This window comes from Chiroxiphia lanceolata, chromosome 8 (genome assembly GCF_009829145.1).
Source record: "Chiroxiphia lanceolata isolate bChiLan1 chromosome 8, bChiLan1.pri, whole genome shotgun sequence".
Taxonomy (NCBI): domain Eukaryota; kingdom Metazoa; phylum Chordata; class Aves; order Passeriformes; family Pipridae; genus Chiroxiphia; species Chiroxiphia lanceolata.
In genome coordinates this window covers 21,092,919-21,105,222 of record NC_045644.1, presented here as the reverse complement: position 1 = coordinate 21,105,222, position 12,304 = coordinate 21,092,919, and the positions used below count along the sequence as shown (strand labels likewise).

The 12,304-nt window shown below is 42.7% G+C and overlaps 1 protein-coding gene across 16 annotated transcripts in view; it reads left to right on the top strand.

Moving 5' to 3' along the window:
- The first annotated feature begins 6,886 nt into the window (after nucleotides 1-6,886).
- Nucleotides 6,887-12,304, top strand: part of SORBS1 (sorbin and SH3 domain containing 1) — a 78,051-nt gene continuing 72,633 nt past the window's right edge. For 3 of the 16 annotated variants that reach the window (XM_032694253.1, XM_032694248.1, XM_032694249.1), the window contains exon 1: nucleotides 6,901-7,037. In XM_032694253.1, coding sequence (XP_032550144.1) covers nucleotides 7,006-7,037 — 32 coding nt within the window. In that variant the 5' untranslated portion in view covers nucleotides 6,901-7,005. Of the gene's footprint in view, nucleotides 7,038-12,304 lie in introns of all 16 variants that reach the window. The other 13 variants (XM_032694260.1, XM_032694257.1, XM_032694254.1 and 10 more) reach the window with 11 other exon arrangements.

Sequence of the window (12,304 nt, the reverse complement as noted above, 5' to 3'; positions counted from 1 at the left end):
GAACTGCACAATAACTTGGTCTCTTTTAGAGATGGACTGTTCTACACCAGGCCTGAATGTGATCCTGTACTTTGGCTGCAAAAAGGAGAGAAGCTCCGTCCCATCAGTTTAACTGCTTTAGAGGGAAGAGATTGTGATACTTGGTTCTTCTCCAGCCAGAAAGACGCAGTCAGGCATTGATCTGGAAAAAGAGCATCTCCAAGAAGCCTTGATTCTCAGAAACATGCCTGGGAGTCACAGTGCCTCATGCTTGTGCTGTGGCTGACCTATGTCATCAGCTAAGTGATGACATCTGCATTTCCTTCTTCCCTTATCTTCGATGCCTTTTGGCTGTCAAGTGACATCAAGGCATGGCACATCTGTTCTTCAGGGAGTGCACAGCATTGAGTACCAGGGCCTGGATAGCCCATATAGAAGTTTGCAGGAGAATGACTCTTTAGCCCCTATTCCAGGTTAGGTGGAGCCCTGAATGGCTTTTACATTACCTTTTTGTGTGAGAGAAACTTATTTGCTTTTCTGTAGTCTGATTCTTTTCCTTTAGTTGGAGGCTCGTGGGAATACAGGGAAGTAGTTGTATACCATGCTATTTTGTATTTATGTTTTTTAAGATCAAATTAAGGTGTTGTGTTGGTTTTTAATGTGACTTGTAATGTATGCTGCAGATCAGTTACTCACTTCAGACCTTTAATCCAGGAATCTGTCACTTGGTGAAGACAAAACAGTTCCAGGCCTGTCAAGCTGGACCAAAGGCATGGAAAAGGGGGGAGAAAAGTACCTACCTGGTGCACTGGGAAACAAAGTAAATGTATGAAAACACAGTGGGTATATCTTGACTGTATCTTTTGCTGTCATAGGTGATGAGTCAAAGCATGGAAAATGGTACAGGAAGTCTGAGACTCAGAAATTATTTCTCCCACAAAGGAGAAAAAGTGCCAATAGTGCACACACAGAACTGTTGCAGAGGTTGCTAAAGAGTTGCTGTTCTTATCGATGGCCAGATTTCCCAGGGTCTGCTGCTCATTATTCAGTTCTGGAATTCATTTCTTCAGGTGAATGCTAAAGGTTATTCAGACAGGCTGCTGTAAGGTGTAACAAGTCTTTCACAACTTTCCCTTGAGACAGAGCAGAATGTCTTCTAGAGGAAGATGTTGCCCAGAGTGTCATTTTGGCTCCAGCCAGTTTGTCATACCAGCTCCACACCAGCTCTGCCCATCTTAGACTGTAAAGAGGTTTTAAGTGGTGCAGCACTGTGCCAAAAACCAGAGCAGCAACAGTGAGAGTGAGTTTATAGAAAGCAGGAAAATGGAGTTTCCATTTTTTCCCGTTGAACTTTTGGGAACAGATGGAGAGTCGATGAGGCAGAGATTCTGGAAGGGACAGTGTGTTTCAAATGTTTTCCTTAATGTCTTCCCAATCTGCTCATAGTTTCATAGCTCCTTGTCTGTTTGGCACAAGGCAGTTAGTATAGGATGTGAAAATTTCAACGCCCTTGGGTCTTCAGAGGTGGATGTTTCCGAAGGCCTATTTAGCTGTGTTTTTTAGGCTAAGGAACTTGATGCAAAGGGTCATGGGAGCAGCTCATGGCCTGATGGGCAATGTCTTTGTTTACTTCATTCCAGATCACTAAAGTGTAGGATCTGGACAGAGACAATGACCCAGTAGCATCTTAACTGCATGCTGTACTGTTGCTAATAAGCTAGTCCTGCCTCTTCTAAATGGCCAATGTGTTTTCTTTGGGGTTTTTTGTTGGTTGTTTTGTGTTTTGGTGTTTGTTTTGTTTTTTTTTTAAATCTGGTTAGAGGCCAAGAACAATCTAATCAGAGTCCAGCAGTGCACTGAGTAGCAGTCATTATCATTACTTAGTCATCCAGTTGCTTTTTCTTTGCTCTGACAAGAAATGTTGGTGTGGTGGGAGGGAATGGGGGAAGATAGCTTTTGTCTTCATCTCCTTGAAGAGATTCAAGCACTTTTCCTCTCAATACACCTGTACCCAAGTGTTGCCCTTAGAAGACAGATTTAAAGTCAGCAAGGCCTTCAAAACTCTTTGACAGCCACAGTTTGAGGGAGAGGAATCAACAAGAAGGGGGAACTTTAACTCTCATTAACTCCTAAAGGAAATGACTTTCAGCTGTGAACTGTGAAATATGATTAGTCTCTCATTAGCTTTCATAGTTACAAATGTAACTGGTTAATAATTCCAGCCAGCTGGCCAAGTTAGAAGCAAATCCAAATTTCTCCTCAGCCTGGTGTTTTGGGCTGGATTTCTGCTTATTAATGACACACATAGCAAATACATTGGCCAGAACTGCCGGGGCTTAGTTTCCATGAATGCCCAGGCTTGTCTACTGGATGGCACGCTGCCTCTTTTGGCTCTGCAGTTCTGTTTCTGGAGAACAGAAGATCAGCTGTGGATAGCCTGATTTGTGATATTCACTTGCTTTTAGCAATTAGGGTGCAGGGAAAAGCATTGCAGGAAAATACTGAGATGGAGAGAGAGCACAGTCTGAATTTTCTTTGCTGCTTCTACAAGTTCCCTTCTATACTGCACTCCTACCTCGCCTTTTTTTACTCTGAACAACTTAGCAAATCACTTGCTTCCATTTTGCCAGAGTGGAAATGGTGATACCGGGTACAAAGGGCATGAGATGCTTATGTGTGGGTGAGGATGCATGTTTTGTTGATTGTATGCCGTAACTGTCATTAATTTCCTTAGGACTTGGGTAAGCATAGCTGAGCACTAAGTTTTTCCCCTGGAGTGTTGCATTTAGCAGGTCCTGAATTCCATAAAATTGCTTGGACCAGGATCAGCTGCTGTGCAAGGTAGAGGAGCAAGGTTATACTTTCTGGTATGTGTGGGAGTTTAAATAGGTCAGCAGATCAGTGGGAGCTGGAGAAACTGCTACTCAGGTGACTGCTAAACAGCTGGTCAGTCCTAGCTTGTGTTGATGTGAGAGTGCTTTCCAGCTTCTGCTGAGTTCTGCAGTCAGAAGATAACAGCAGCAGATGCCGCTCCGCTCACTGAAATTTCTCTCAGGATGCTGTAGATCCCAAATGCTGGTAAATTGTGATCCTACCAGGTAGTATTTCATTGCGTTAAATTTTGCTCTGCCAAATGAGGCATCACCAGTCCACGGCACAGCCCTTTTATCTCCAACAGCCAGAAGGGACATTAGGACAGTTCTTCAGCAAAGAAGACAAATTATGCATTTGCTTTTCTCAGCCACCTGAGAAACTTTTCTAGCAGTTTGTCTTGTGGTCCATGCTCTTCTTTCTGTACATTTAGAAGGTTATGTGCTTTCACTGGATTAATACATACCTTATTGTTACAAGGACCGCTTGCTAGCCCTTAACCTCTGCCCTGCAGACTTGGACTCCTACTGACAGATTAAGTTCCTATCTAGAGCTCTTAGAAGTCCTGTATACGTCTTTATAAGGAGTTTTGCTCAGTCTCCGGTGACAGTCTGAACGCCTCACGCCTTGCAGACTCAGCTATAAGTGCTTCCTGAGTCCTTGTGCAGTTGCACTGAGCGGCCTGGCACATTGTAGGGGCTGCTGACAGCAGTATTTCATTCGATGGTGGTGCTGGTTCCCATGGATTTTAGTTAGGGAGGACTGAGCTGCAGAGTTCAGGCTCTGGTCTGAGGCATCCATGGGGATCTTCTGGGTGTTGGGAGCTTTGGGGCAAGGTAGGGCTCATCTTTTATAGCAGGGAGGTTGCTGTAAAACTATCCCAACCAGAACCTGGGTGCTGTTTTGTAACAAAGCGGGAGCTCCAGCCCAGCAGGATGAGGATGCTGGGTGAATGAGTTTGTGCTCATTGACGGTACTGGGTGGAACTCTAGCAGCAACGTGTTATTTTGGCTGAGTTTTGTTTTGCAATTCAAACCCCAGAGCTCAACTAAAAGCATGAGCATGATGTAAGTTTTCTTGCCTTCCCTGTCCATCTGCAGAATGAACTAACCTTAATCACTTTTGTTTAGCATCTCCCAGATCTATCAAATTACATTGTTTTCTAAACTGCATGTCACAGCACCTCTGACCTCTTCTGGTAGCTGGAAAGCCTAGTCCCATGGCATATTGGGGTGGCTTAAAAGAACTAGTATGGCTGTGGGACATTTATCAAAACCGAAAAACTGTGTGGATTGTGCAGCAAAACTTTCCAGGGTAGCTTGTAACTGGGACAGCTACTCCCTCCAGTGAAAGCAGGCTTGTTCAGTGGCTACTAGAGCAGTGGTACAGAATACCCTAGAACTGGCATCTGCTTCTGTTATGCCAAAGACTCCCTTTGTTGTTCAAATTGTTGTCCCTCTTGCTATTTCCTTCAGCTGTTACAGTGAAGTTATCTTTCACAAAGATATTATGGAGAAAAATACAGCAGTGATTGTGCAGCAATAGATGCCAGGAAAATTGTGGTGCACAGTACACTAGTTCTGTGGGTTGGTGGTAAACCAGCAACATTTAATGAAGCTTTTTATCCTGCACTCAAGGTTGACTTTGGAAACAATGAAGTTTGCTGCCCTTCACCCAAGTGGAATAGCAAATCCTGTGAAAAAGCAGTTTTCCATCCAAGCGGTGGTCTGTAGCACAAACTCCTCCCTCCTTGCCAGGTTGTTTGAAAGTTCTCTAAGCTGGTTCCTGCAAAGACCAGAAATGTTTCAGACCCTGTCATTGAACTGACCATCTTAACTTTGGACCTGAGTTGGTTTCTGGATCCTTCCCTACTTTGCCCCTCCCTAGGTGCCAGGCTTTTGTTCACTAGCTGTAGTTTTTACAGTGTGGTTGTTTTAGTCTCGGTCATTTTTATTACCTGAAGACAAACTATCAGGGGCTTGTTTATGAACGTCTGCTACACAGCAAGTGTGGCTTCCAACTGACAACGCTCTCATGTGGTCCAGGCTCCACAACAGGCTTGAAGGAGATCTAGGAGGTTATCTTGAGTTGTGAGGAGGGTTTCCTGTTGTGTACTGTTGTATAAATAAGTATGTTTCAAGTATTTGGCGCTGGTGATGACTGCACAGCTTACTTTGGACAATGTGGGGGGGGTTTTTGGCTTTTCTGGTTTGTTTTTGAGAACAACATGGGTTTAGGTTTTTGGTGGGTTTTGTTTTTTGTTTTTAGGTTTGGTTGTTTTTTTTTTTTTTTTGTCATATAGGAGAGTAGAGTCTGACCGCTCAAAACATACTGTTTTCTATCATCCTCTATTCTGACTGTTGATATATCTGAAATAACCTTCTTCCTCCTCCACCCAAACCAAATATACCTGACTTGTATAGGGACTGAAATCTAAACGTAGATCCAAACCTGAGTTTTGCTAGTAGCATCTGATATCTGCTGGGGTAAATGAAATCAAAATCCCAAGAACAAGCTCCCCAACATTAGTCTTTGGGATGAGGTATTAAATGTGGGCTCTTGGGTCCTTTGTTTACTTGAATTAGAACTACCAGTGGCATGTTCACACTGAGGTTTGGGACTGGTCTTAAATGAAGTAAAACAGAGCAATTTCCCAGCTTCTTCTGGCCCCTTAGACAATATACCCAATCAGAATTGTGCCTAATTTGGTTAACAATTAAAAGCTTCATTTGGTGGGAGGTAAATATTGGGATACTAAAGGATGTATTGGGGAGGAAAATGGAGGACTTGTGTTGCTGACTGAACCTCAGTTGGCATTTCACAGTGCATCGGTATGGGTTTGTGTGTAGGTATTTGGAGACCTTTGTTCTGTGTCCTTTGCTAACATTTTACTGAAAGAGTCAGAAGTTAGAGTAAGCTTTGACTCACAAAGTTTGCTCTGTGCCCTTCTGCAATCAGCAATTCTTGCCATCTGTGTTGCTTTCTAGGTCTTGTTTGAATGCTAATGTTTGTCTTGCAATAACTTTCAGTATATTTTATCAATCTGTGAGTGTGGCAGCAGATCAGTGCCTGTACATGCATATTTGAGGAACCAAAATCCAGAGACAGGCCGCAAACGGAGACACTCAGGAGTGTCAGTTACAAAAGCCAGCAGTGCTGGTGACAAGGAAAGTAGCAAAGGACTTGGGGCTTCCTTCACATTATTTCCACTGTTGGGCTACCACTTGGTCTTCCATAAGCCAACCTTCAAGGTCTGAGTTGAGGAAGTCTTATTCCAGTGGCATGTGCTGTGGAAGGAAGGGTGATGCTGTGCTGCAACTCACCTTGCTCACTAACAGGCTGCCCAGGCCTGGGGATATATGAGTATACCCTCGCTCTCCTAAAAGCTGGGACCTCCTCCACTCCAGTGCAAGTCTTAGGTTGCCTAAAAGGAAACCAAGCTGCACTGTGGTGGGGACACTCCACTCTAGGGACACCCTAGTACAACTTGTGGCTCAGAAGCTTTTTTGATGCCTGTTATGATGCCCATGGAGTGAGCATATAATATGTAAGCAGTTAGTTTCCCCTTGTGTCATGTCAGGTATTTATGCTACAAGTCTCAACTGCCATATGCAGAAACTTTAGCTGCCCCTTTAGCTCCTACCCATTGAAATAGGATCTGTCATGCCAATGCTAATGAAAATTTTCCTTCCTTCACAAGCAGATGCTGCCTGGTTTAAAAAAAAAAAAAAAGGTGCTTTTTCAAGTACTTTAATATCTCTTCAAAGTCTTTCTGCCACTTCTCTTCTGAAGTGCATCCCATACCAAAGCTACCATGGAGTGTCAACTCTAACCTTTTTCCCTTCCCCAGCTCCAGAGCTGCAGGAAGAATCAGTGTCCTTCGTGCTGACAGGGGCAGGGGAGTGACAGGCAGGCTGGGTGGGGGTGGCTGTTAGTGAGCAAGCCTAGTGACAGGATGGAGTGACTAAGAACCAGCTGGCTAATTAAAGCACAGCAGTAGGAGGAGCAAAGTATTTAAGGGTGCCAGAGAGAGAGAGAGAGATGCCTGCACAAATTTCTTGTTACACCTCAGCAGCCAAGTGACTGGGCACCACAGTGAAAGATTTCCTTAACTCTTTCGTACCTCTAATGGAATGAAATCAAGAGACTAAGAAAATGGCACCATTGACTGAAAAGCCTGAATCAAGGTAAGGACACTGGTAGGATTTTTAGTCACAGTTAGTCAAATCTAGCTCTCCTAGATTGACTGCTGTGAGCTGAATTCTCAGGACTTTACTTGGCACTGGCATATGCTAATGTGCACTGAGTGGGTAGGTCTGATGGGGCAGTGCACACTGCTTTTCAGAATGCTGCTTTCATTTGGATAGGTATTTCCAGTTGCTAATTGAAAAAAGAGGCAATATCAAGGTAGTAATACATGGATTTGTGTACTCATTAAATAAAATGGGCATCTTCTCGCCTCCTTACCATTTGTGATTGGATCTTTCTCCTAATCATTTTTATGGGAAGGAGAGTTTGAAATCAGTTCCTGAATGTTGATTCTGAGGCTGTTACTAAAAGGAAAGTGAAGAGAGTGGATGTGGAGTTCTCAGCAATATGTGGATTTGGTCACCTGAGGCTGGAGGAGTAAGAGGGAAGTGAAGATGAGAACTGGCTTCTGGAATGTAACTTTCTTCTATTTCTGGAGACATTTGGAGTATCAGATTGCTACTTCACCCATCAGTTTGTTTTTCTGCAAGTGTTTTCAGTACTTAGTAGAGAGGCAGTTACTGTGTTCTTCATTCTAGTGTGTAGGTGACTTTAGAAGCAGCACAGTCCAGCAAGGCTAGCAAGCCAACACTCCAACCTGAATTCCCTGGCAGGCACAGGTTTGCTGTCTGGCCTTGGATGCCTGACAGTGACCAGCCTTTTGAGTTTTGCTGAGACCATATTGTTTCTGATATCCAGGTAGATGAATCAGTTCCATGGCAATTTTTCTGGCGTACCAATGCTTCCAGGTTGGCAAAGGCTAAGGAAAATGACCTCGTCTAATTTCAACTTGTTTGTCAGAGGTGTGTTGGAAGTATTATGTGCCTGGTTCCCCATGTGCATTGGTTTGACTTAGCTTTATGTGATTCCCTGGAGGTTGGTGCAGTTGTGTGTAAATAGGACCAACTCTCAAATTGATTTTGTTTATTCTGAAACTATAAAAAAAAAACCTGTAAGGCTGATACCCATAAGACCCTGTTACACTATGCCAGCTCAACTGATTTCAGATGTTGCATAGAATAGAGGCCCAAGTCTTCCATCTCTGTGTAAAGTAGGACTATCACCTATACACCTTGAAAGTGTTAGCTGTTGCTAGTCAGTGTTTGTACAATGCTTCAGAATAGCTAATGCTAGAAGAGGTCATAATTAAAAATTAATGTTTGGTGTGGTTGCCACAGTGAGCACTCATTAATGCCTGTGCAATTCCTCTGCCTTGCACAACTGGAAATCTCAGGATGTCTGTGATGGTATAAGGTGGTCTGTAGCATTAAAGTATCTGTTTTATATGTCAGAGGTGCATCAGAATATTCTCTCTACCCCCATTTTTGTGAAATGTCTGTAAACTGGATTTGAACTTTGTAATACTTGTCAATCTCTAATTAGTATTTCTACTTAATGGAACTTCCTCTTATTTACTGCTTCACTGTTTGATAGTGTGTGACAGAGGTGAAGACAGCCTTTGTAGTCTTTGTTATACAAAATCATGCAAGGGAAGCTGCTGGATGTTGTTTAGATGATCTAATTGATAGTATTTATAGAATGCCATTCACTATAGTAAATGCAATGCAGTGTTTGTGTCCCTTGATCCTGCAGTCAGCTGAATGGATCCATTGTTATACATAATGAGGGCTTCTGGAATTTGTGTCTGTTTATTTACAGCAGTTGTTCTGCAGAGACACAAGTGGCCCCATATCAGAGGTATACAGAGTTAAGTGCAGTACCCAGAGCACTCCAGCTGCACTGCTCTTACAAGTAGTCTCACAACAGCTTGAACTGAATGAATCTTCTGTTTCTTCCAGCTGAAGCATAAAAACAGCATCCTCTTGGCTAGGTGTGGCCATTGCAGATTGTCTGAAAGATTTTCCTATTGCAACAAAGATAAGTTGGATGTCACTGAATTACTTACCCCTTAAATATAAACAAATCCCAATTTCAGTAGTTCCGTGCTCCCTGCCCCAGTTCCTGTATGAATCTCATTTAAGTGTCCTGAACAGTTCCAGATTGTGATATGCTGTTAAGTCACTTACAACTTTCCCTCTGGAGCTGGCATCCTGAGAGCTGAGCTCAGTGAGCTCCCTTGTATAGGATGTACATTGGCTTGTTTATATAATGCTTCCATCTATGAGGTGTGAGCATACCTATCACAGATAAATCTGAACAGAAATCTCAGCTTCTGCTGCTCTCAAGGGCTGTGCTTTGTGTCTCCTGCTAAGATGAATGTGAGATTTTATTTAAAATAACCTAGAAAATTTTATTTTTGTTTCTGAAGTTTCAAAATGTTAATGTGAGCTGCTTTGGTGTATGGGTGTGGCAGAAAGGCATTTGTTTCTTCAGCAGACACCCATGATATATGGGCCAAAGCTACTGTCACCATGATCTCAGCCATCAAATACTAAAGACAGAGGGCAGTCATGACAGACTCAGGAGGAAGTCAAAGCCCAGTTACAGTGCTTTTGGAATCTATTATCATGAGAAGAAATGTTTTTGACTGTAAGGTGATGGATGTGAGCACTTAACTTATCCAGAGGGAACCAGTGATGCACTGTATGCCGTCTGCTCTGTGCCAAAAAAACCCTCTGGATGGCTGTTTTTCAAGCCCTGAGTCTGTAGCAGAGCGAGAGCTTGATGGCACAAGCAGGAGCCACCTTTCATCCCCACAACCCTCCAGGTATAAGTCAATGTCACTTGAGGAAGGTTCAGTGGCTGGTGTGAAATTATTCCAGTCTATTTCTTTGCAGGGAGGTTCCCATAGACATCAAATCACTATCTGAAGTAGCACTAGTCGTGGAATTCATTTTAGTAGACAGGTCAGAATGAGAATGGTCAAAAAAAGCTGATTTACCTTTTAAACTTTACTTTTCAGCTGTTGGGCATGTCAGCTGTAGGCTTTGTTCTCTGGTTCTGTGACGTTAAGTGGAGTTTAGACTTTGGCCTGATGATCTTTTACAGTCTTCTGCTGTTTGTCAGATTTTAATGAGATGGGTAACAACGTGCCGATCAATTTCTTTGGAAATGCTTGTTTACAGGCTTGTAAAAGGAAGACTCAGAGGTGCAACTGCTTTCAAAAAATGCACGGATGGGGGTAAGCGCGAGGAGGAAGAGCTACTTAAACAAAAAGATTGTATTGGTGCAAAACAATTTAGCTGTAGCTGTTCATGAATTTAATTTAGGTTGTGAATTAGAAAAAGCATTCAAGCCATAAGAGGAATGAGTTCTGGAGCAGGCTTCCAGGAGGAGTGGTGGAGGCGGGAAACCTTACCAGTTTTAAGCTGGAATGTGAAGTGTTCTTGCACAGTATTGTATGACACAGTTGCCTGCAATAGCATGGGAGTAGGCTTGATGACCCAATAGATCCTTTTCTGCCCTCTGCTCCAAAAGTGGTGACCTTGAACTGAGTTAACTCAGGTTGCAGATAAACTTTGTTTACTCTGAAGTTGATGACTGTAAGATGACTTAGTTCAAAAGCATCTCTGAATTCTTAAAGCCACATCTCCTAGTTTACTTTTCCTTTTTGACTTTTGTTATTAAGAGAGGCACATTTCTCTTAAATTGCCCAAAACCTGGCACATATACCCCAGATAACTTAAGTTTGCCAATTAGGAAGGAAACAAACACATATTATATTTAAAGAAAAAATAGAGAAGTAATACTGCATATGAAATGTGCTGTGTTTGTTTATTGTAACAGCTGTAAGTTCAATTATTTATAAGAACACCTTACCCAAGCTGATGTTTAATGCTGCCATTTGTTTCATTTAGTGATTTTTCAGTGCTCTCTCTCTGCTGTCGTAACACGTACTGAAGAGCATGGGGATGTTGTTGTCTTGTACAGAATTAGTATGATTCTTCTAAGTGCACTGCTTACTCAGTCTTTTCATGACATTTATTCTTAGGAGCATAACGTCTTCTGAAGGAATGACAAGCTGTTCTTTAACCCTTAAAATAAAAATGACAGGCAACGTATTTCAGTATTTCAGAATAAAAGATAATGATACTTGGAGAGAGAGCTGATTGCCTGGGTTAACCTGGAACTGCCTACTGTATTCTAGTTATTTTTCTTCTTGCCACGTTTTATGTGATGCGAAGTGAGAAGTGCAGAGATGTGCTTTCCAGCAAGTTCCTTTAGGCAGAGGAACCTGCTGGTAGGAGGCACTGACCGCAGTGCAGCCGCTTGCCATCTTTGCAGATTTGGGACTCCGCATTGCTGACATGGCTCACTGAGCAGAGCCTTTGGGTCAGGGAGACTGGTGGCATTGTGACAAAGGGTCTGAGCCTGGGGTGAAAAAAATGAGTGCTGCCAGTGATGTGTAAGACATGACCAGGTAAAAAGTAAGTTTGGTGATTGTTAATCATCCTTTAAGTCTGAAAGCTTACCATTCTTCTGAAAGCCTCAACTCCTAGATTATATTAATATAAATAAGAATTTGATATTTAATTTAAATGCAGCCTCAAAACACTTGAAGCTCATGTATATAGAGAGAAAATTTTGCAAATGTGAAAACCTCAGAACTCAGAAAATAAAGCAGGAGTCTAAATCTCAGGAATATAAGGGACCAGCCCAGTAAGTTTTGAATCCCCATCTCATATCTAGCAATTGTTTTAAAATCCTGTGTGAGTCATCAGAGCTGTCAATAATAACGAGAGAAGAAACGAAAGGAAGTTGCTTCTCCCCACACTAGCATTAGACCACCAAAAATAACCACCGCCTGCGACTCTTAGCTGAGATACCAGTGACTTAAGAGCGTGTGTCCTTGCTCAGAACTATTAATGAGCTGTTTGTTACCCCCTGCCATTGTAGGGGGAGTACTCAAACCTTTAGAGCATGTGAGATAATCCAGACACGCTGTACAGAAGTAGTTGCCACTTATCTGCATTCCTCCTAAATAGGCTTCTGAACACACTGCTCTCTTTTCCACACCAAGTAGGGAAGGAATTGCAGCCTTGGAAGAAATGTACTGTGGGTGAAAGGGAGGAAGGAAATGTTAAACATCCGCCTAGAGGTAGGACTGAACTGACAAGGAGTTGGTGGATGTTACATATGGACATTGGCATGCTCAGGGTTACAGCTGCTGGCTTATGCCCTGAGGAATTCATTACCTTTCATTGTGTTTAGAATGTCTGCAGCTTTGAAGCCTTTGTTGCTATGTCTGTCACATTTCAGGAAAGGCACTAGTTCCAGACTGGTAAGGAGGTTCTGGTTAGCTGGT